Below are 24,464 nucleotides of genomic sequence, written 5' to 3' on the forward strand. Positions count from 1 at the left end.
CCTCCCAGGTCCGAGTTTTTGCCTCTGCCACAGCCCGGGCTGCAGCACGCTTGGCCTCACGGTACCCGTCAGCCGCCTCAGGAGTCCCACAAGCCAACCACAGCCGATAGGACTCCTTCTTCAGCTTAACAGCATCCCTTACTGCCGGTGTCCACCACCGGGTTGATTGCCGCCGCGACAGGCACCGCAGACCTTACGGCCACAGCTACGGGCAGCAGCATCGACAATAGATGCGGAGAACATGGTCCATTCGAACTCTATGTCTCCAACATTCCCCGGGATCTGGTCGAAGCTCTCCCGGAGGTGGGAGTTGAATATATCCCTGGCCGAGGGCTCTGCCAGGCGTTCCCAGCAGACCCTCACTATGCGCTTGGGCCTGCCAAGTCTGTCCGACTTTCTCCTCCTCCAGCGGATCCAACTCACCACCAGGTGATCAGTGGACAGCTCAGCCCCTCTCTTCACCCGAGTGTCCAAAACATGCGGCCGAAGGTTTGATGATACGACAACAAAGTCGATCATCGACCTCTTGCCTAGGGTGTCCTGATGCCAAGTCCACTGATGGACACCCTTATGTTTGAACATGGTGTTCGTTATGGACAATCCGTGACTAGCACAGAAGTCCAATAACAAAACACCACTCGGATTCAGATCGGGGAGGCCATTCCTCCCGACCACGCCTCTCCAGGTGTCACTGTTGTTCCCCACGTGGGCATTGAAGTCCCCCAGCAGAATAATGGAGTCCCCAGGAGGGGCACTATCCAGCACCCCCGACAGGGACGCCAAGAAGACCGGGTACTCTGCACTGCCACTCGGCCCGTAGGCTGAAATGATAGTCAGAGACCTCTCCCCAACCCGAAGGCGCAGGGATACGACCCTCTCATCCACTGGGGTAAACCCCAACACGAGACAGCTGAGCTGGGGGGCAACAAGCAAACTCACACCAGCCCGCCGCCTCTCCCCGTGGGCCACTCCAGAGTAGAACAGAGTCCAACCCCTCTCAAGGAGATGGGTTCCAGAGCCCACGCTGTGCGTGGAGGCAAGCCCGACTATTTCTAGTCGATATCTCTCGACCTCCCGCACAAGCTCAGGCTCCTTCCCCACCAGCGAGGTGACATTCCACGTCCCTAGAGCCAGCCTAAGCATCCGGGGATCGGGCCTCTGAGGTCTCCACCTTCGTCCGCCACCCTATCCTCTTTGCACCGGTCCCTCACGGTTCCCCCTGCAGGTGGTGGGCCCACTGGGGGATGGCCTCGCGTCTCTCGTTCGGGCTTGGCCAGGCCGGGTCCTGCGAGGAGCAACCCGGCCACCAGGCGCTCTCCGACGAGTCCCGACCCCAGGCCTGGCTCCAGGGTGGGACCCCGGCTCCGCCGTACCGGGCGACGTCACGTGCCTCGATATTTTATTCTTCATGAGGGATTCTTGAACCACTCTTTGTCTGACCCATCACCTAGAGCCTGTTTGCCATGGGAGACCCTACCAGGGGCATTTAGGCCCCAGACAACATAACCTCTAGGATCATTTGAGCACTCAAACCCCTCCACCACGTTAAGGTGGTGGTTCAAGGAGGGGGGGGGTCCAAAATTGAACCTGGAAAATAAACGAGGACAAGACTGATAAGTCAAAGTTTAGAATAAACATGGCTATCATAAACTTGGCCAGTTGAATGTACCACAGAGGCAAAACCCTCAGGCGTCGAAGTGCTGGCAGCAAGCTCCTTATAAACCTCCCAGCTTGATCAAGGAGATGGAGAACACCTGTCCAACCCAACAGCACACAAGCGACACCTAAAGGCGAAGCAAAGTAAATAGCAGGCACAAAAATACAAACTGGAACTCCCAGAGCCCGACAGAATTGCTGTTTGTGTATCCGGTTTTCATTCATGAACGGGGGTTATTAAGGTACAAGCGTGGCTTGACTTTTCTCTCTGAGGTCTACAGAAGAAACTGTGTTCCAGAGAGTTCCCAGCAGAGACCTTGTCTCTACAACGCTGAGTAGAGCAGTTTTCCCGGTCTGAAGGAAGGACAATGGGACCGCATCACCGTGGTTACAGCAGTAACATGCAGTTCGGCCGGCCGACAGAATGAGCCGCTAACCTATGGAGGTTAACTGCAAACTAACCCTTTGTTCACTGTGGATGCCTTCTCCAACTTTGTCGCCCAGACAACTTTTCCTCAGCACAGTTCACATAAGAGGTTAGGTTTGGGCAGAGAGAAATAATTTAGAATAAATAATCTAAACATTTTTCGTTTATGACGTTTGGTTTAGTTTGTGTTGAAACTCAGACATCTCAGTGCTAGCAGATTATCTGCTCACCACATGTGCTCAGTTTGTGTGTTCTGTGTTTGTGTTTTTTTTTTTAAGTTAAGACAAACTTTATTTAACGGGTGATTTTAAACACAGAAAATCGGCCATAACGTGCCATCCACGCTTATGCATTTTAACCCTTTTATTAATGGTATTTTAAAGGTATGTGTTTGATTCTGATGATAAGCTATAAACTTCTTTTGTTAGCTTCAACCGCTAACAGCTACGAACACGTGCTTGCCTACTAAAGATCATTCACCCAAAAAGGTTGTTAGTTTTCAATCCAGTAGGATAATATTTCCCTAAATAGTGTTTTACTAAACTTGATAATTAAGTAACACAATTAAGCCAATTTCTCAAAAGATTTGGTTCTTATTCAAAATAATATTTCTTAAAATATTATTTTAAAGAATAAAGGCAGCTAATTAAACACTGTTGAGAATTGGTCATTCAGAAGGTTGGTTTTATTCAGCAAATCATTCTTTAAATAATATTTCATTAAAATAATATTTTATCTGATCTTGCATTGTGAATGGTTGTCTAAAGGTATGCTGATTATTGCCTAAGTTGGTTCCAAGACTAACTTAACTGCATTTACAGATTCTTTGAGATAATCCTTGGTTCTCAAACATAAACATTGCATGGTAATGTTGCATCACTCTTTGGGTCATGGTTTTCAATCATCTTTAATCAACTTGTTTATATTGTACATAGCCCATTAGTCTTCCCTATTCTTTAATTTTGCTAGGTAGTTTAGTTGGATTGTTTTAGCATAGTAAAGAGTTTGTTGATTGAAATATGTTTGACTTTGAGTTGACTTATTTTTGTTAATAAATTCTTGTATTTTAAGAAATTGTGTGAATTCATTCCGTGTGTGCAGAGTTTTGTTGTTCAACAATGTCAGAGCTTGGCCCACACCTTTCCATTTTGTCCTAATGCCACCGCCTTATTAGGCTGGTATTCACAGGACAACCATTAACAGACTGAAATATTATTTAATAAAATATGAAATATTATATTAAATAATATATTCATCTTCATAATTACAACAATGCTTTGATCTTAAGCTAAATACCCACACCAGTTTCAAGTCTTCTGCAGAATCTGACAGGTTTTCTTCCAGGAATTTTCTTGGATTTAGCTCCATTCATCATCCAACTCTGACCAGATTCTCTGTCCCTGCTGCAGGTAAGCTTCCCAACAGCATGATGCATGTATCTGTGATCTCGTTCTTTCGGTCTTGACCCAAAGCTCATGACCATAGATGAGGGTAGGAACGTAGATCGAACAGTAAATCGAGAGCTTCGCTTTCTGACTCAGTTCTCTCTTCACCACAGCAGACCAGTACAGCGCCCGCATCACTGCTGATGCAGCACCGATCCGTCTATCATTCTCTCACTCCATTTTGCCCTAATTCATGAACAAGACCCCCAAGATACTTGAACTCCTCCACTTGAGGCAGGACGTCCCCCTCTACCCTTATCCGGCTCAAGACCATGGCCTCGGACCTGGAGGCACTGATTCTCCTCCCTGCTGCTTCACACTCGGCTGCAAACTGCTCCAGTGAGAGCTGTAGATCACGAGCTGATGAAGCCAATAGGACCACGTCATTCGCAAAAAGCAGACACAATCCTACGGCCACCAAAACGGATCCCCTCAACACATTGGCTGCGCCTAGAAATTCTCTCCATAAAAGTTATGAACAGAATCAGTGACAAAGGGCAACCTTGGCGAAGTCCAACCATTACCGGAAACGAGTCAAACTTACTGCCGGCAATGCGGACCAAGCTCTGACACCGGTCACACAGGGCCCTAACAACCCGTATCAAAGGACCTGATACCCTATACTCCCGGAGTATCCCCCACAGGAAATCACGAGGGACACAGTCGAACGCCTTCTCTCAGTCCACAAAGCACATGTAGACTGGTTGGGCGAACTCCCATGCACCCTCCAGGACCCTGCTGAAGGTATAGAGCTGGTCCAGTGTTTTATGGCCAGGACGAAGAACACACTGCTCTTCCTGAATCCGAGGTTCGACTATCCGACGGAACCTCCTCTCCAGAACCCCAAGATAGACCTTACCAGGGAAGCTTAAGAGTGTGACTCCCCTATAGTTGGAGCACACTCTACAGTCCCCCTTTTTGAATAGGGGGACCACCACCCCAGTCTGCCAATCTAGAGGAACTGCCCCCAATGTCCATGCAATGCTGCAGAGTCACATTAGCCAACACAACACTACAACATCCAGAGCCTTAAGGAACTCTGGGCGAATCTCATCCACCCCCAGGGCCCTACCACCAAGGAGCTTTTTAATCACCTCGATGACTTCAGCACCAGAGACTGGAGATCCCACCCCAAGATCCCCAGGCTCCGCTTCCTCAGTGGAAGACATGCCAGTGGGATTGAGGAGGTCTTCAAAGTACTCTGCCCACCGACCCACAACATCCCGAGTTGAGGTCAACAGCACACCCTCACCACTGTAAGCAGTGTTGGTGGTGTACCTCTTCCCCCCCCCTCGAGACGCCGGATAGTGGACCAGAATCTCTTTGAAGCCGTTCGGAAGTCCTTCTCCATGGCCTCTCCAAACTCCTCCCACGCCTGGGTTTTTGCCTCAGTAACCACCCGAGCCACATGCCACTTGGACTGCCGGCACCCATCAGCTGCTTCTGGAGTCCCACAGGCCAAAAAGACCCGATAGGGCTCCTTCTTCAGCCTTACGGCATCCCTCACGAACACAGAAGTCCAACAACAAAACATTGCTCGAGTTTAGAACGGGAGGGCCATTCCTCCCTACCAAATCCCTCCAGGTGTCACTGTCATTGCTTAAGTGAGCATTGAAGTCTCCCAGCAGAACAAGCTAGTCCCCCAGAGGGGCGCTCTCCAACACCCCTCCAAGGACTCAAAAAAGGGTGGGTAGTCTGAACTGTTGCCCAGTGCATAAGCACAAACAACAGTCAGAACCCATCCCCCGACCCATAGGCGGAGGGAGGCTACCCTCTCATTCACCGGGGTGAACCCCAACGAACAGGCGCCGAGATGGCGCCTCTCACCAGGGGCAACTCAAGAGTGGAAGAGTGTGTGTTGAGGTGAGCCCGACTATTTCTAGCCAGGACCTCTCTACCTCACACACCAACCCAGGCTCTTTCCCAACCAGAGAGGTGACATTCCACTTCCAAAGAGCCAGCTTCTGTAGCCGAGGATTAGACCGCCAAGGTCTCTGCCTTCGGCCACCACCCATAACACATTGCACCCGACCCCTTTGACCCCTCCCATGAGTGGTGAGTCCATCGGAAGGGGGATCCACGTTTCCTCTTCGAGCTGTGCCTGGCCGGGTTCCATGGGGGAAAGCCCGGCCACCAGGCACTCACCAGCGTGCCTCATCTCCAGGCCTGGCTCCAGAGTGGGGCCCCGGTGACCCACGTCCGGGCGTGGGAACACTGTGTCTATCTTCGGTAATCATCATAAGAGGTCTGTGGGCTGCGCTTTGTCTGATCCCTCACCTAGGACCTGTTTGCCTTGGGTGACCCTACCAGGGGTATAAAGCCCCTGACAACAAAGCTCTCAGAATCATTGTGACAGTCAAACCCCTCCACCACGTTAAGGGGAACCTTATGTCATTTGAAAGTAAAGTATCATTATCTATTAAAAGGTCACTGATTAAAGCATCAAAGTTAAAAAATATATATATTTTACAAGTTATTTTACACAGTTTTTAGTGTAGATGGCAGATGTGTATTTTACGTTTTAAATTCTGTAAAAGAAACCAACAAAAATACAGTTAGTACTCATTTATTTAAAATTCGTAATATTTAATTTTGGACAAACCTTCTTATACACTGCTAAAAAAAATAAAGGGAAGGGAACACTCAAATAACACATCCTAGATCTGAATGAATGAAATATTCTCATTAAATACTTTGTTCTGTACAAAGTTGAATGTGCGGACAACAAAATCACACAAAAATCATCAATGGAAATCAAATTTATTAACCCATGGAGGCCTGGATTTGGAGTCACACACTAAATTAAAGTGGAAAAACACACTACAGGCTGATCCAACTTTGATGTAATGTCCTTAAAACAAGTCAAAATGAGGCTCAGTATTGTGTGTGGCCTCCACGTGCCTCTATGACCTCCCTACAACACCTGGGCATGCTCCTGATGAGATGGTGGATGGTCTCCTGAGGGATCTCCTCTCAGACCTGGACTAAAGCATCCGCCAACTCCTGGACAGTCTGCGGTGCAACGTGACGTTGGTGGATGGAGCGAGATGGATGGATGGAGCTCAATCGGATTCAGGTCTGGGAAACGGGCGGGCCAGTCCATAGCTTCAATGTCTTCATCTTGCAGGAACTGCTGACACACTCCAGCCACATGAGGTCTAGCATTATCCTGCATGAGGAGGAGCCCAGGGCCAACCGCACCAGCATATGGTCTCACAAGGGGTCTGAGGATCTCATCTCAGTACCTAATGGCAGTCAGGCTACCTCTGACGAGCACATGGAGGGCCGTGCGCCCTCCAAGGAAATGCCACCCCACACCATTACTGACCCACTGCCAAACCAGTCATGCTGAAGGATGTTGCAGGCAGCAGATCGCTCTCCACGGTGTCCCCAGACTCTGTCATGTCTGTCACATGTGCTCAGTGTGAACCTCCTTTCATCTGCAACCCCATTTGTGGACGTCGAGCCCTCATACCATGCTCATGGAGTCGGTTTCTAACCGTTTGTGCAGACACAGGCATATTTGTGGCCTGCTGGAGGTCATTTTGCAGGGCTCCGGCAGTGCACCTCCTGTTCCTCCTTGCACAAAGGTGGAGGTAGCGGTCCTGCTGGGTTGTTGCCCTCCTACCGCCTCCTCCACGTCTCCTGGTGTACTGGCCGGTCTCCTGGTAGCACCTCCAGGCTCTGGACATTACGCTGACAGACACAGCAAACCTTCTTGCCACAGCTCACATTGATGTGCCATCCTGGATGAGCTGCACTACCTGAGCCACTTGTGTGGGTTGTAGAGTCTGTCTCATGCTACCACGAGTGTGAAAGCACCACCAACATTCAAAAGTGACCAAAACATCAGCCAGAAAGCATAGGTACTGAGAAGTGGTCTGTGGTCCCCACCTGCAGAACCACTCCTTTATTGAGTGTCTTGCTAATCGCCAAAGATTTCCCCCTGTTGTCTATTCCATTTGAACAACAGCTGTGAAATTGATTGTCAATCAGTGTTGCTTCCTAAGTTGTGTTGAGAATTAAAATCATGTACTTTCATGCTATTAGTTCAGTTCGCATGTATAACCATAAAACTGAGACATAACATGTATTGTGAGCCTGAGAGGGAGAAGTCAGAGGTCACAGCAGGCTTCAGGTTGGAGCAAGGGTGAAGCAGAGGTTAGGAGGTTCTCAGCAGCTGCAAGCAGTAAATGCTGGCTGTATGGGCAATAAAGCAATAAATATTGACTGTTGGGCATGGTATAGATATAAAGTACCCACAAGGGGCTTGGCTAATTTACAGCGCAGACACAGACTGCATAATAATTCTTGGAGGGGAGGGTCAGTCAATAAGAAGTAAAAGGTATAAGATGTTCTAACATTTATGATAAGGCAGACCACTCGGTAAAAACAGCCTTGCTTTGCTGACACCCGAGGTCTCCCTAAGGGCCCTTAGGTAATCTTTATTTGTATCATTCTTTTTGTATATTAATATGCATTGGGAATTATTGGACTAATCATTTACCAAATTAAACTTGTGTTAATCTTAATTTCCTGCTCTTCATCTGTTCTTTCTCACAACATCCGGACTGGGGTGTTGAGGCTGTATTATTATATATGATGGAATTATTTTACCTCAACAGTGGACAGTTTGATTTCACAGAAGTTTGATTTACTTGGAGTTATATTGTGTTGTTTAAGTGTTCCCTTTATCTTTTTGAGCAGTGTATTTAACATAAGGTCCGGTTTCCCGTTAAGTTTCAGTTTCAATGTTGTCGCAGTCTTACCTTCTTTCTCTGAAAACACGTGATTTCATCTGGCTGTTCCTGTGTACTGCCTTTCCTCCCCGGAAACATACAATTTATTTTCTATCTGATACTCTAAAACGTATTTCAAATACAAAGGATACATCTAAGTTCTATAAAATATTAAGATTTGTCCTAGAGCGTGGGCTAAAATCAATAAAATGAGGTTTGTGCGTTAAAAAGTGTGTTTAGATACTGTTATTGTGGATGTGTGTACTGATTGACGGAACAGCCTCTTTATCCTTTTCTGATTGGCTAAAACCAAGAACAAGGCGGCAGCTTGTTGTCCGTAGTCCGTTATAATTGGCTGGGAAGTGTTACCAGTATTGCGTACATAAAAGAGGTAGTGAAGCTGCCAGGAGCACTTACCGAGCATTTTAGGAAAAGAAAAGTCCACCAGGATCCAAAACCGGGTTTCACAGCGAGATTATAACCTTCCACAGAATAAAAGGTAAGTTTATTCACCTGTCTGGCAGGTCATGGAAGCATTTCAAGAGCTAAATGTTTTTGTATTAGCAAATCAAAACATTAGGCTAAGCTAGTTGCTGATAGTAGTTCCGAGACAAGTAAGATAAAAATAAAAGATGGCTGTTTCTTGGTGGTTCTCTTATATACGGATAATTTTAACAGTGGAAACTAAGTAGCTGTAATATCGGTGTGAGTTAAACTTTTCATAGGAGCACATTGTTAATCACGCCCACCTGTACAGCACTGCTGCTAACTGACAGGTTAGACAGGAGAGTAAAATCAGCGTTGATGTTAGCTTCTGATGCGCATTAAAAAGCTGTTTTACTGTTTTCAAGCGTCCTGAACCGGATTTGGTCCGGTTCCAATTCTAAAATACTAACTGGGTTATTCCAGATGGTTTATAGATTATTTAAAATGCAGTTAATGATTAGCGAGACCTTGATTTGATTTGTAAACAAACAAAAAAAATTCACTTTTATTATTGTTAGATTTGTCATTTGGGCCTGTAGAGCACCGATTGTAATACTTAGAATAGTCAAACCTGGATTGCAATATTCTACTCTGATGAAATTTATTTATTTATTTATAATAATGAACCCTTATTTCTTACATTAGTTAGGCTGGTTTAACATAAATTTAATTCACAACCGTAAAAACTTTAATTTTGAGCTTTTCAGATGGAGCTGGTGGTTGATTTGAAGCTTACAAAGTGCAGAAGCTATACATTTCATGGATTAAAAATAGTACTTTCAAGACTCTCCGTTTAGTGCAGAATATTGCAGAACAGTTTCGAGCTTCTCAGGATAAACTGGCTCCAAGTTGGTCAAGATTGCCAAGAAGAAAAAAAAAAACATTCAGTGGTTTATCAGGAATCTTTAAAACTGCTATTATTTGTGTGGAGTTTGGTGAAGAAAACGTTTAGCGGTATCGGTGCCACAAAATAATAGGCAGGACTAATTTAATATAAGGCAGGTAAATTAAATGTATTTTAATAGGTGTTTTTAAATGAGTTCTGATGGTTTTGATCTGAGTTATTTCACTATTCTCACGGATTTGACAGCTTATTATGGCATAAATCCATAAAAATAATAATAATAAGAGGGCCAGACTGTAACAGACAGTCTTCCTCAGCAGGTTATAATCTGTTTGTTTTTAGCTTTCCGTTTCTAGTGAAGAGCTGTCTCGGAGAAGCTTTAATATACTTCTGATTTCTTATTTCCTGCTTCTGTGGCCAAACATAAGCAAGTTTGGTGGCATTGTTTGAATTTGATGAATATATCAAAAACCTTGAAAGGAAAGAACTGTTGATGAAATGATTATCGGCTCATTATTCTAGATGTTTATCTTTGGTTTTGGTGGAACAGCAGACAAACCATTTATTGAAGGCATGTTAAAATATACAACAGAAATCTATATTGGTTCACTTTACGTTAGGTAAGGTAAGGTAAGTTTATTTATATAGCGTTTTCAGCAACGAGACACTCAAAGCGCTGTACAGAGCTTTACAGTTTGAGCCCCTCAGATTGATTGATTAAAGCCTCCTGCTGATTTTGAGTTTTAGTGCATAATTCCTTTTAAATAATATTTCAGCACTAAGTAGTTTTCATTAAATTCTGTTTGGTTTATCCTTAATTTAATCCAAACCGCTTGAGTCCTGATGCAGCTGCTCTTTGTGACCATTAGATGGCGCAGTGGTGCCAGCTGCAGATGCTGGAATGTAAGTACCTGGAGCAGGTGGACCAGCTGTACGATGACTCTTTCCCCATGGACATCCGACAGTACCTGAGCAGGTGGATCGAGAGCATCGACTGGTAAGGAACTATTCATGGAAAGTGATGGTGATGCAGCACAGGATTGTGGGTGTTTAACTGAAGCAATGTCAGCGGTGTGGTCATCTTTCATGATGTCAAAAGGATAGTGAAATATATACAGTACAGACCAAAGGTTTGGACACACCTTCTCATTCAAAGAGTTGTCTTTATTTTCATGACTATGAATATTGTAGCTTCACACTGAAGGCATCATAACTATGAATTAACACATGTGGAATTATATACTGAACCAAAAAGTGTGAAACAACTGAAATATGTCTCATATTCTAGGTTCTTCAAAGTAGCCACCTTTTGCTTTGATTACTGCTCCACTCACTCTTGGCATTCTGTTGATGAGCTTCAAGAGGTAGTCACCTGAAATGGTTTTCACTTCACAGGTGTGCCCTGTCAGGTTTAATAAGTGGGATTTCAAGTCTTATAAATGGGGTTGGGACCATCTGTTGTGTTGTGCAGGAGGTGGATACAGTACACAGCTGATAGTCCTACTGAATAGACTGTTAGAATTTGTATTATGGCAAGAAAAAAGCAGCTAAGTAAAGGAAAAAGAGTGGCCATCATTACTTTAAGAAATGAAGGTCAGTCAGTCCGAACAATTGGGAAAACTTTGAAAGTGTCCCCAAGTGCAGTCGCAAAAACCATCAAGCCCTACAAAGAAACTGGCTCACATGAGGACCGCCCCAGGAAAGGAAGACCAAGAGTCACCTCTGCTGCGGACGATAAGTTCATCCGAGTCACCAGCCTCAGAAATCGCAGGTTAACAGCAGCTCAGATTAGAGAACAGGTCAATGCTACACAGAGTTCTAGCAGCAGACACATCTCTAGAACAACTGTTAAGAGGAGACTGTGTGAATCAGGCCTTCATGGTAAAATAGCTGCTAGGAAACCACTGCTGAGGACAGGCAACAAGCAGAAGAGACTTGTTTGGGCTAAAGAACACAAGGAATGGATGTTAGACCAGTGAGAGTGATGACCTGGCCTCCACAGTCACCGGACCTGAACCCAATCGAGATGGTTTGGGGTGAGCTGGACCGCAGAGTGAAGGCAAAAGGGCCAACAAGTGCTAAGCATCTCTGGGAACTCCTTCAAGACTGTTGGAAAACCATTTCAGGTGACGACCTCTTGAAGCTCATCAACAGAATACCAAGAGTGTGGAGCAGTAATCAAAGCAAATGGTGGCTACTTTGAAGAACCTAGAATATAAAACATATTTTCAGTTGTTTCACACTTTTTTGTTCAGTATATAATTCCACATGTGTTAATTCATAGTTTTGATGCCTTCAGTGTGAATCTACAATATTCATAGTCATGAAAAGAAAGAAAACTCTTTGAATGAGAAGGTGTGTTCAAACTTTTGGTCTGTAATGTACAATATCAGTTATTGTCTAAAACAGCAGTAATATTATCGGATATCAATATCGACCCAGATGTTCATATCGGTGCATCCCTGCTTGCAAGTTTAAACTGTAAGCGTTGATCGTTCAGGTGCAAGCAGAAACCAGGGAAAGTACAGCAGACCTACAGAGACTTCAACGTGGCTCGATTCAGGACAGAAGGTTTGTTTTAAATCGCATTCAGTAAGGAAGAACAGGAGTTACGTCATGTAGTTGTAAATTAGCCGCTCTGCTGCATAACAGCTAATATAAAGTAGATTAACTTCTAATGTGGCCTTTCGATTGTAGCTTTTCTGTTAACGTTTTCATTAAATAGGTAAAATTATTCAGACTTTGACATTATAGGAGAGGGTTATGAGAGCATCCACGGCTCCTTTTCATACCCAAAAGAGAGAAGAACAAATTGAACAAAACCCCAAAAGTACAAAATAGTAAAGGCCTTAAAATGACAGCAGATCCTGCAGGCGACTTCTCTGTGGCCGTCTAATGAACAGCTGACATGCCTCTTAAGAAGTGACAGTTTTCCTTTTTAAATGAGTTTATTTTACCCCTGATGTTTTAGTTATTTTATTTCATTTCAGAACAAGCAGAAAGTTTAGGTTTTTTTTTTTTTCCCCCCAAACTGGAGTTATTAGTAGGAGATATATTTCAAATCTAGGTGGTGTCAAACAATTGGCAGCAATGCTAATTCTGGGCATTTTTTAACTGTTGTGCAAATTGCTAAAAATAGGACAGAAATTCGATTCTTTCCTTTGCTCTATTCGCTAACATGAAAAATATCTTCACGTGCAAACAAACAATAAAACCTGAAATTTTGAAGGGTTTTCCAAGCAAGCGGATGAAACCAAATAGTGGTTTTGTGTTTGATACAATAGCATTTCTGATGGGAGTCAGTGGCACAAAAAGCAGAAGGGAAACAAAAACGTTTTAGTTTAAAAGTCTCAAAACCCAACCTGGCCAGACTGTTGGAAGTTTGCAGCCCGAGTTTAGAAGAAATGAAATTTAAAAACACCCACAAACACAATGTGGAGCGGCCCTGGAGGGTTCCTCCCCTTCACTGATCATGTTTACTCAGTAGCAGCCTTTTATTTTTAACGTGACCTGCTTGCTCTTACATATGCTGCCTTCACTGATCAAGAAAAGATCCGATTTTTAATATTTCAGGGCTGATCGAGGGGAAAATATGTCTGATTACCAACGGCAGCCGTTTTCTTGGTACATCTCTACTGACATGAACAATGAGACGATAATAATGTTGATATTTCACTTTTAATCCATAGAAAGACCAGAGAAGTTCTCTCTTTGTGAGAAAGGTTATTATTTCCAGAATGTTGCAACACATTTCTACCCAACTAACTGTGAAGTTGGGCAAAATAATGGTGAAGCAAAGTTTCCACATTGCTCCATTCCTAGTCAGATGTTTTCTGTCTGGTTCTGCTCAGGGACACGGTAGCCGTACAGGACTCGCTGGCCACCATCCGGTTCCATGACCTGCTAGCTCAGCTGGACGACCAGCACAGCCGCTTCGCTCTGGAGAGCAACTTCCTGCAGCAGCACAACTTCCGCAAGATCAAGAGGAACCTGCAGGTCGGAGGCCCAGAGTCTTTGATCAGATCCGAATTCGGGCGGGTCAGCGTTGAACAAGTTCTAAATCAAGAGCGTTTGCCTTTCTGCAGGATCGGTTTCAGGAGGATCCTGTTACCATGGCCATGATCATCTCCAGAAACCTGAAGGAGGAGCAGAAGATCTTGGCCTGTGCAAAAGAGGCAGAGGTAAAACCTGCATCTGAGCTGAGAAGAAGCTTGTTTGGACCTCCTGTCTGGAAACGTTGAATTTAAATCTGACGCCATTGTTTACGCAGCAGGAAGGAGAAGGAACGGTGTCGGCCATGGTGGTGGAGAAACAAAAGCTCGATAACAAAGTGAAGGACCTGAAAGATAAAGTCCAGGTTTGATGAGCACCTGTTGACCCGGTTATTAATCCTGTTGGGTTTCAAATAAAACCTCATTAAGAAGGTGAGTTTGTGTCCTTTCAGTTCCTCGATCAGCTGCTGAAGAACCTGGAGGACCTGCAGGATGAGTACGACTTCAAAATGAACACGTTGAAGAACAGAGGTAAGAGAACGTGGAGAAGCACGTGAGGTTTATGTGCGGCTGGAGCTGATCTCAGGTTTCCTTCTGCAGAGAACGAGCTGAACGGCATCTCGGTGAAGGAGCTGGAGAGAGAGAAGTTTAACACGGCCCGGATGTGCATCGAGCTGAAGCAGAAACGTCATGTGAGATCATGGATCGCTCCATTTTTGCACGCATGAAAAGCAGCAGCTTCCCAGTGAAAAGAGCTGCTGGAAAGCTGGAAACATAAAGGTGTCTGTCTCCTCGTGTGACAGGATGTGGTGTCCTTTCTGACCGAACTGCTGAACCTCACTCAGAGCTTAATACAAGACCTGATCTCTGAGGAGCTGCCTGAGTGGAAGCAGCGGCAGCAGATCGCGTGCATCGGCGGCCCGCCCAACGCCTGCATGGACCAGCTGCAGAACTGGTGAGGCATCTTTAAGCCCTGAATTCACCCGTTACACCATAAACCTCTTATTCCCTTCGACGGATCTCAGAGAAACCCTGGAGCAGCAGGGATGAGTGAGAATACGTGTCCTCCCCGCAGGTTCACCGCCGTAGCTGAGGCTCTGCAGCAGGCCCGGCAGCACCTGAAGAAGATGCTGGAGCTAGAGCAGAAGTTCACGTACGAAAACGACCCCATCTCACAGAAGAAGACTCACCTGGAGAACCGAGCTCTGGAGCTCCTCAAGAACCTTCTCTCCAAGTATGTGGAGTTTTTCCTCTGAAATATTTTGGCTGCAGTCAGTTCTGAGTTGCTTCTGTTTGTGTTTGCAGCTCTTTGGTTGTAGAGAGGCAGCCCTGCATGCCCACCCACCCACAGAGGCCCCTGGTGCTGAAAACAGGCGTCCAGTTCACCGTGAAGCTCCGGTAAGAACCAGAGGAACCAAAACTGACCCTAAATGTGATTTTTTAAAACAGAAACAAGAAGATCCTACCAGTTCAAACTGGTGAAGTTGCCTAAATATTTCCGGTTTTACTTTGAGAAGGGCTGAACGTTTCACTTCCTGTTGTCTGTGTTTCTGTTCAGGTTTCTGGTGAAGCTTCAGGAATTCAACTACCAGCTCAAAGTCAAAGCTGTGTTTGATAAGTAAGCTTGGCTCATGCGGACACAAGTTTAGACCCGCTTCTGTCGCTGCGACAATAACCGTGGTGTTTGTTTCCCACAGGGACGTCACAGAGAAGAAAGGGTACGTCTGAAAACTTCCCAACTCATCTACTTATTCCCATCCAGACGGCTGCTCACAGGCTTCCTACACAGTCCTGAAACCTACTGGATCAGATTTTAGCATCTTTTCTTATTTCATCCGCCCCAACATAAAAATCAGACTTTTACAAATAAGTTTATTTAAAAAGGTTTTCCTAAAGTTTGGCAGTCAGGGTTGATCTGTCTGGTGGAGTTCAACACATTCTGGTAGAATTCATGTTTTTGTGACTTTAGAAAAATCATTTCAACTGTTTTTCCACCGTAGATGTTTTTCTTCTTTGAAATTCTGCCGAAGATTCAACAAATGTGGTGGAAAACCTAGAAAAGGTTCATCCAACCTTCAGCCTGGTTGCGCATCATTAGACTGATGGATGAGGAGCTTGTGATTCAGCCCATCTGGACTGGGCGGGTTTTGCCCGCTCCACCTTGCAGAAGTTCTCCATAAGTCTCAGATACTGAGGACATCTCTTGTGCACAGCTCTCTTCAGGTGACCCCACAGATTTGGGATTCTGTCAGATTTGGTTCTGGATTCCGGGTCGGTCTTTCCTCTCGTGAAGTAACCACACAGCATGACGCTGCCACTACTGTGCTTCACAGTGGCTATGATCTTTCAGTGATGTCTCAGAAATGTACCTCTGGTTTCATCGGACCAGAGCAAATTCTCCTACAGGGTTTAGGAGATTTCAGTCAGACCCAGATGCTTGATTTGGAAGAAGGAGACCCTTCTCCTGACAGATACCTTTAAACATAGAGATCCATTCGATCCTCTGACGTCTCTGCTTCAAATGTCAAGGAAGTCCTGCCAGCACAGCTGACCTTTACTCTCAGGTTCATCAGATTCATTATAATTTATTATCTTAAGAAAACTAAACGTAATTAAATCCAATTAATTGTTATCGCAGCTTATTTAATTATTTATTCTAAAAGATGTTTATTTGTCACTTTAAAGGTGGAAAACGGGTTTTGAAATGATCTCCTGTTTACTAAAGTTCATATGAACCTCAAGCTTTAATTTCTCAACATAATGACATTTAATTAAAAACGAGCCCGAGGATTGGACTGTATCCCATGTTGAGATAAATCCCTCATAAAATAAGCCTCTGAACATAGTTTCTAGTTTCTGCGTGAAAAAGCAACAGCAGCAGCTTTATTTCCCTCCTCTCTGACTGCTGCTCAGCCGATAATCTGGGATTTATTGGAAGCTTGTGGAGCTCAGGACACCAAATCACATTAAATATCTTGGTCCTGAACCTTTTTTAAAAGGGAACCGTAAACAGAAGAGTCTTTTATTCCCCGTTCAAAGCAGACGGTTTCTAACTTATTGTTGCTGTGTCTGAATCCAGGTTCCGGAAGTTCAACATCCTGGGGACAAACACCAAGGTGATGAACATGGAGGAGTCCAACGGCAGCCTGGCGGCAGAGTTCAGACATCTGGTGAGGACGGTTCTGGTTCTGGCAGGAACACGAGTGTGTGAAGGACTGAGGGGGGGAAAAACTGACAAAAATGTGGGGAAACATTCACTGAACCCATTTATTACCCTGACTTATAAAAACTAAATCGGTTATTTAATGAATTATGTTTAGCTTTAATAAAAATAGAAGTTTGTTTTAGTGTCTTTATTGGCAAGAAGCGACTGCAGATGGGAATTAGCTGTGAGCCTGAATCTCTGTCTGAAAGGCAGCAGTGTTGCAGGAAGTGGGGCCCCCTAGTGGTCAAGGTCTGACCCAGCTCGGATGATGCAGGAGGACGACCCGATAATAAAACCTGGGAACTTTATTTTGGGTTGGTATCGCTGTGAGAAAAGCGTCTCTAATCTGAAATGTTTAAAATTTTTTTCTTTCCGCAGCAACTGAAAGAGCAGAAGTTGGCGGGCAACAGAACCAACGAGGTGAGAGCCTTCTGAACATCTCAGATGTTTTAATTCTCCCTTTTTAACTGAAAGATAAAATATGCAGAAGATCCTGAAACATGAGGTTCATCTTACTGTGATAGATCTACTGAAAGTAATATCATCATGGAGAACTCCAGTTAACGGAAACTGCTCCACCAGTTTCGGACCTAAAACGGGTCCAACTACAGTAAACCACCAGGATTATGGAGACTTTGTATCTGTTATTCTGAGGAAACTCGGATCAGAGATCATTAGATTGGACCTTCTCCAGATTTGATATGGTATTAAACTCGTCTTAAATGTGTTGTAACCTGCAGAACCCCCCTGACACCACCTGTCCGGTCGGTTCTGCAGCTTGTTCCTGTGTCTAAGACCGGCTCTAGGTGCCAGTTAGTTGTTTCTCTTTGTCTGATCCGTGTTCTGCGGCGTCCCTCAGGGTCCCCTGATCGTAACCGAGGAGCTTCACTCCCTCAGCTTTGAGTCAGAACTGCACTTAAACCAGTCTGGACTCTACATCAAACTGGAGGTGAGCTTGGACTCTGAGGCAGCCTCCACCTTCAGATCCCAGTCTGACCAGTAGAAGTAAAGTGTGTCTGTGTTTCAGGCCATGGCGCTGCCCCTTGTTGTCATCTCCAACGTCTGCCAGCTGCCCAGCGGCTGGGCCTCCATGCTCTGGTACAACATGCTCACCACTGAGCCCAAAGTGAGGACCGGTTCTTCTTCCTCCTCCATCAGCTCCTTGCTGCTCTGATGCTAACACATCTCTCTGTTCTCCAGAACCTCAAGTTCTTCCTCTCCCCTCCGGCCGCCAAGTGGTCCCAGCTGTCCGAGGTCCTCAGCTGGCAGTTCTCATCCGTCACCAAGCGAGGCCTGAACCAGGAGCAGCTCAACATGCTGGCAGACAAGCTGCTGGGTCAGAACCACGACACACAAGCACAACCTGCAGATCCTCACAGATGTTCTAAAGTTACTGCCAGTTTTAGTCTGATTTAATCCTAATATCTCCCTGGTTTTGCTTTGGTATAATCAGTTTTAGTCCAGGATTGATGTTAGAAACGTGATGGTTTCCTGTGAAGGTTAGAATGTCATTTCCAAACAGTTAGAAGTAGAAATGCACTGATCAAAGTTTTTCCTGGCCGATTCCAACCAGATTATGTAGATTTGTGGTTTAGAGCAGGTTGGCAGAGGAAAACGAAGTGAAAATGTGTAAAGCGATAGTTGTTGTTGACAGGAGCCAAAGCTCAGAGGAATCCAGACGGGTTTATCCCCTGGACCAAGTTCTGCAAGGTGAGCCTCCGTGGCTGCGCATCAGTTTGTCACCCAGAGCTTGTTTGTGCACGAACCCACGTGTTTCTATTGTCCTCCAGCAGAGTGCCAATGAGAAGTCCTTCCCCTTCTGGCTGTGGATCGAGGGAATCTTGGACCTGATCAAGAGACACCTGCTGTGCCTGTGGAACGACGGGTGAGAGTTGCTCTCTTGTTGCTGCAGCGTTTCCACCATTTTTAGGCTCATCGTGTGTGTCCGTCCATGCAGCTGCATCATGGGCTTCATCAGTAAGGAGAGGGAGAAGGGCCTGCTGAGCAACAAGTGTCCCGGGACATTCCTGCTGAGGTTCAGCGAGAGCAGCAAGGAGGGAGCCATCACCTTCACCTGGATCGAGCACGACGTTCACGGTAACACAGAAGGCAGATTTTATTGTGAAAGGACTCTTTTTGAAGCAGTAGAGTTTAGGAAGCCACTTTAACTGTTGCTGTAGCTTCATCTGCTCAGCTCTGAGACATGCAGCCGTAGATTTACTCCCAGGGGATCTTTAAAACGCGCCTCCTCCTTCACTCTGCAGGCGGAGTCAGGTGGACTCCCCCTTGGTATGGTGGACACCTGTTTTATGTTCAGTTATTATGTTCAATAAAAATTTGCTGAAATGCAACCAGCTTTCAAGCATGGTGGTGGAGGGTTAATGATTTGAGCCAAAGTTCCACCAAGATGTGACCAACATTTCTTCCTCCTGGATCAGACGACGTTCCTGTTTCCAGATGTATTTTCTCTTGGCAGATGAATCTAACTTTGTTTTTCTTTCGACCCAGACAAGCCCGTTTATCACTCCGTGGAGCCGTACACAAAGAAGGAGCTGTCTGCCGTGTCCCTGCCGGACATCATTCGCACATACAAGGTGATGGCTGTGGAGAACATCCCGGAGAACCCGCTGCGCTTCCTGTACCCCGACATCCCCAAAGACAAGGCCTTTGGGAAGTACTACCCCAAACCCTCAGAGAGTAAGACCCTCAGCGGCTGAGCCGTTTCACTCGGTTTGGTTAAAAATCCACCTAGTCAAATGTTCTTTAAAGTTCTGGTCCTGTTTCAGCTGAAGAGCCGATGGACTTGGAGAACACGGAGAAGACGGGTTACATGAAGACGGAGCTCATATCTATCTCAGAAGTGTAAGCTCTCAACACACACATGATACAATAAGAGAAGTTCATGAATAATTTCTAAAAACATTATTCACCTTTTAACACCTGCTTAACACGTGTTTAACAGATGTGATACAAAGTTAACACATGAAATTGAAAAAATCCTGATTGGGTAAGGCGTATTGCATCACCACCTGCTTTCACTGTTCCACTTCGTAGATTGTTTGTGTCAGGTCTGAATTGTTTTTAATGTTACATCTCTGACTTATTCTAACACATAAGCACATTAAAACACACATTTTCTCTTGCTGCACCTTACGTGTGGGAACGCGTGGGACCTCAGGTCGGCTGGGTGACGGTACGTAGAAAACGTAGTCCTAGATCCCAGCCCACAGGTCACCACCAACCCGTCTGCGTTTCCAGCAGATTTTCCCCGCTCAGCGACACACCCGCTCTGGTAATTGGCATCTCCATAGTCGGAAACGTGGCACTAGAGACACCAGCGACTATAGTCAAATGTCTGCCAGCGGCCAGAACGAGCGACATCAAATCATTCCTGAAAGTAATGGAGGCGTCTCCCTCCTCTGTCCCAGTAAATATCTGACTGTCAATCTGTCTGTATAACATCCAATCAGGGAACCCATATTTGCTACTCCTGATTGGTTGCATCGGCAATCCCTGTGGACTGATAGGTAAAGGTTACAGTTTTTCCAGCTGACTGCATATATACTACACATGTTAATCACACTTTATAATGAAACATCGCCTAACATCTCTGTTCTAAGTCTTTCCTCTCGATTTTGTCAGGCTGTCCTTTTGCCTAAAGCTTTCCTTTCATTTGACATTTTTCAGTAACAACAGGAAACGTCCTGTTTTTATTTATTAGTTGTTTTTTTTTTTGTTAAACCTAGTGAAGAGCAGAGTGGCAGTAAACTGTTATGGATCAGTTTGGGGGTGGGGGAGAGCTCCTTCTAACTCCAGCTGCTGTCCACACTGCGAATGGGCTTTGCTTAACAATCCTCACAAAACTGCCGTTTTCCCTGTTGTGCTTGTGCTCTTTCCCTACAAGAGTTTTTCCTTTCACTCAACTTTCCCTTGATCTGCTTGGATACAATACTTTGAACAACCAGGTTCTGTAGTAATGGCGAATCCTCCTTGTGGAGCGTCTTCCTCACGACTGTGTCAACCATAGTATGAGATTCCTGGGTTGAGAACCCATTTTATTGGTATTCTGTAACGTTCTGAGAAACTGAATTTGGTTGTTTTGGTTAGCTGTCTCTGAGTTCTCATTACCGTAATCGGAAGTTCTCTCCTGACCCTAAACTGTAGTAGAGGATGAAGATCATTTGCATTTCATGCCAATGAAATAGGAGCTGTAATGTTTTTATTCATGGTACAGAAATGGATGTGAATGAAGAATATTGGCTTGAATATAAGATTGCAGCTAAAAATGTTTCTAAATGTCGGAAACAATCTGATCTGCTCACATGGTGGCCATCTTTAAGCTAAGGTCTTGCTAAATTCATATACCGTTTAAAGCATTGTTTGTGTTCACCGTAATTTTATGTTGCGGTAATGAGGAATTCAGCAGAAAATGCAATAAAATAGCAAAAAGAATCATTTTCACATATTAAATGTCCTCTTTGTGTGATTTTTGATACTTTTGTTCTCTTACAAAATGTTTTGCGTTTGAAATCATTGGTGCTTTAGTCAAAGGTGTGATGAAAAGCACTAACAGCCTTGTTGTCGGTGCAGACCTCCATCCAGACTGCAGGACAACATGATGCCCATGTCTCCTGACGACTACAAGGTTTTGGAGCGCTACGTCAGCCCCCGAGACCTCGACGCAGTGGTGAGTCCTGACACCGCTGCCCTGCTTCATTGACCTGCAGAGGTCTGCTTTTAAATATGTCCACATCCCTGAAATCCGCGGGCCAGGAAGGTTCCTCCGCCAGAATATGACCTCCTCGGTGCCAAAGACGTCTTTTTGCAGCTGAAAAGTTTGGGGAAAGCTGACACTTCCTGTTCTAAAAGGGCCCAATGTGTGTGCAGTCAAGGGTACCGGTGCCTCCAATGCGCCTCCTGCTGGCAGACGTTGTATAGCAAGCCCAGTTTGATCCTTCCAAGCCTTGAAGCCTTTTAAATTGATCATTTATGACAATGTTTATGCCTCATAAAACACTGCAGCACATGAGAGGGGATGAAATGACAGAATACATCTTTAAAACAGATTTAACTTTACTGTTAATTTGTTTTTGTTTTTTTTACCATTTCCCTGCTTTTATTTCCAACAAGAAACAATAAATGTGACGTATTTTATGGTAAAGTGTTCATAGCGGGCTTGCCTGCAGAAGACGCGTGATCCGATCCCATGTGACCCGGTACGTTGAGACCAAGCAAAGGAAGCTGGTTTATTGCTCATTTTCAGGAGAGAGCGTGTCATTTCCTGTGAGTAATGGAACGACGAGTCTGAGAGCTTTTAAGAAACGGCCTCTTCAGTAGCAAGGAGGACGGTGTAGCTTTCAGAAGATCAACCTTCTAGAGAGAGGTCCTCAGAAAAGGGTTTCCTCAGGAGGCGAGCTGCTCCTCTCGCTGCAGTTAACCTCCCCAAACAGTAGGTGTCCCTACGGTGGAGATGTTGGGGACCTGCTGGTCTAGATTTCACTAACCACAGCTGCTGTAGAGATGATGTCACCTGGAACTAACCTGTCTGTGTCTCCTGATCAGCCGTCTGTCTCCGTCCTGTCCAGCTCTGACTCTGTCTCCTCTGTCTCTCGTTCTGTTTCCAGACGGATCTACAGGATTTGTGTTGCCAGGTAACGTTGTCATGTTGTTCAGTTCAGCATGTTGTGCAGCTGTAGTGGTTCTGCATGGTTAGAACCCACCCCGCCCCCACGTTAACACTGCCAGGTTTGCGCTGTAACGGTTTGGTTTCATGACAGAACCGATCCAAAAGGAAATGAAGCCAGAAACAAAGCTGATGATTGTCCTGTTGGCGTCACACCTGGTTGGTTTCTTTTGGACTGGGTTGTGAAGTGATTCAGACCAACATCTAGCTTTGTACTGGTTTCGGCTGGATTCCAGACTGGTTTTGATGAGATTAGTTTTAAATTCTATCTTGTCTTTTCATTTTATGATTTCTGGTTTCAGCCTCTCAGGTCTGGGTTGTGACTGGTTCTGGTGATTTTTGTTCTGGTTTCAGACCGCTTGCCTGGCATTGTTTACACTGGACCTCAGTTTGGTAAATTGTTCTAAAGAGGCTTGACACAGAACCAGTTAAAGGCTGTGGGTTTTTTTCTCTTGCTTGATGAGCTGTCGGCACCAGAGTCCAGGTCCATAAGCACCGGTCCTCCAGTGTTTTCTTCTCAGCAAACGGACCAAAAGATGAGGAATCTTTTGGACCAACCTAAGCTGTGGGATAAGAGTTCCAGTATTTGTAATGAAGGACTGGATCTTTGTGGGGAGCCATTGGGAATTAATTGCATGTTTTTCCTTTAAACCTAACATGGAAAAGTAGATGCATGAACAGTTTCTGCATGCTTGGTTCTGTTTGCTCCCAGAGCCGGTCTCTAAACGGGTCTTTGCTTGCAGGAGCTGACCAACAGCTTTGAGACTTCCTTTTTTTCTTGAAGCGTTGTAGACGTAAGTATAGCTGAACTATCAGTGCTGTTTTCTAATGACGTGACGCTTTTATGAAAGCTGCTCTTAGAGCTTGAAAAATGACTGCGGGTTTATTTATGTGCTGTGATGTAGAAAAGTTTGTACACCCTTGGAGATTTTTTTTTTTTTCTGCTTCAATTTTTCTTTGTCTATACCGGGCCCGATTACTGCCAGACCTGTAGAACCAAGTAATCCTTCAAATTGGACCTGTCCGACTGTACGAAGCAGGCTGAAAAATGTCATAAAGTAACACATGAATCTAAAGAAACTGATGAGGGATATCTATCGGTCTGGGCCACAGTGGGAACCTTTATCCACAGAGGTGTTTAACCTACCAGAACTACTCCAAGAGAACATCAGCAACTCATCCAGGGGCTCACAGAAGAACCCAGAACAACATCTAAAGCTCTACTGCCTCAGTTAAGGTCAGAGGTCATGATTCAGATGGGCAAAAATGGTGTCCACAGGAGAGTACCAAGGACAGAACCACTGCTGACCCGAAAAGTGTAAACTCTTACATTTACCAAACAGTGAAGTATGGTGGTGGCAGTGTGATGATCTGGGTCCTGGACGACCTGCTGCCGCTGATCCGTTTGGCCAATTTGAAGGTTGCTGAATCAAAAACATGAAACGAGTTTGTTTTTTGTTTTTTTTTACGTTCATAGACGTGATGCCGATAACGCCACTCAGAGGTTTTAGTTGGGGAACTGTGAATGTGAACGATTCATTCATCTGAACTGGTTCTTCTGAACAATGACTGATTTATTAAGAAATAATGAGCTGTTCTTCTCTCCACAGATGAGTTCAGACTTTCAGGATCAAAACTGAGGACGTCTCTGTTTCTGTCTGACATCTGTGAGCCCCACGTCCCTCCTCCTGGTTCTGGTTCTGCCCGTCCCGTTTGCTCCCAGTGCCTTCATCACGTTGGACTTTCTTTAGTTAGTGGAACTTATCTTATCACTCTGCTGAAGCTGAGGAAAACTCTCCATATTTACCTGTGTTTATGAAATGTGACTCCATGCCTTGGTGGGCTCTAAATGTTTGCCTCTGAGGTTCAGGACTGTGCTCAAGTGTTGTGATTGAATTATTTATCTTTATATGAAGATATACTGAGCAAAAATAAACCCTTTTTTATGTAACAAACTGACTCCTGGTGGATTGAAGAGGTTTGGTGA

At 45.0% G+C, this 24,464-nt stretch overlaps 1 protein-coding gene across 12 annotated transcripts; it reads left to right on the top strand.

The window, feature by feature from the left end:
- Positions 1–8,627: 8,627 nt before the first annotated feature.
- On the top strand, positions 8,628–24,432 carry stat1a (signal transducer and activator of transcription 1a). Of its 12 annotated transcripts, none has more exons than XM_047355903.1 (27): positions 8,628–8,766; positions 10,467–10,594; positions 13,449–13,593; positions 13,683–13,778; positions 13,868–13,954; positions 14,042–14,120; positions 14,190–14,281; positions 14,393–14,544; positions 14,665–14,823; positions 14,895–14,987; positions 15,148–15,207; positions 15,287–15,307; positions 16,669–16,759; positions 17,173–17,214; positions 17,654–17,743; positions 17,822–17,920; positions 17,995–18,130; positions 18,449–18,504; positions 18,585–18,679; positions 18,752–18,891; positions 19,303–19,491; positions 19,581–19,656; positions 20,265–20,321; positions 21,385–21,481; positions 22,419–22,445; positions 23,221–23,271; positions 24,088–24,432. In XM_047355903.1, exons 2-26 carry the CDS (start codon positions 10,467–10,469, stop codon positions 23,257–23,259), a joined length of 2,346 nt encoding a protein of 781 aa, XP_047211859.1. In that variant the 5' UTR covers positions 8,628–8,766; the 3' UTR covers positions 23,260–23,271; positions 24,088–24,432. The 12 variants fall into 12 exon arrangements, with proteins under 12 accessions (XP_047211859.1, XP_047211860.1, XP_047211861.1 ...); XM_047355904.1 differs by having other exon boundaries at positions 18,588–18,679; XM_047355905.1 differs by having other exon boundaries at positions 13,871–13,954.
- Positions 24,433–24,464: the final 32 nt, after the last annotated feature.

The sequence above is a fragment of the Girardinichthys multiradiatus genome, chromosome 24 (assembly GCF_021462225.1).
Source record: "Girardinichthys multiradiatus isolate DD_20200921_A chromosome 24, DD_fGirMul_XY1, whole genome shotgun sequence".
NCBI classification, from domain to species: Eukaryota; Metazoa; Chordata; class Actinopteri; order Cyprinodontiformes; family Goodeidae; genus Girardinichthys; species Girardinichthys multiradiatus.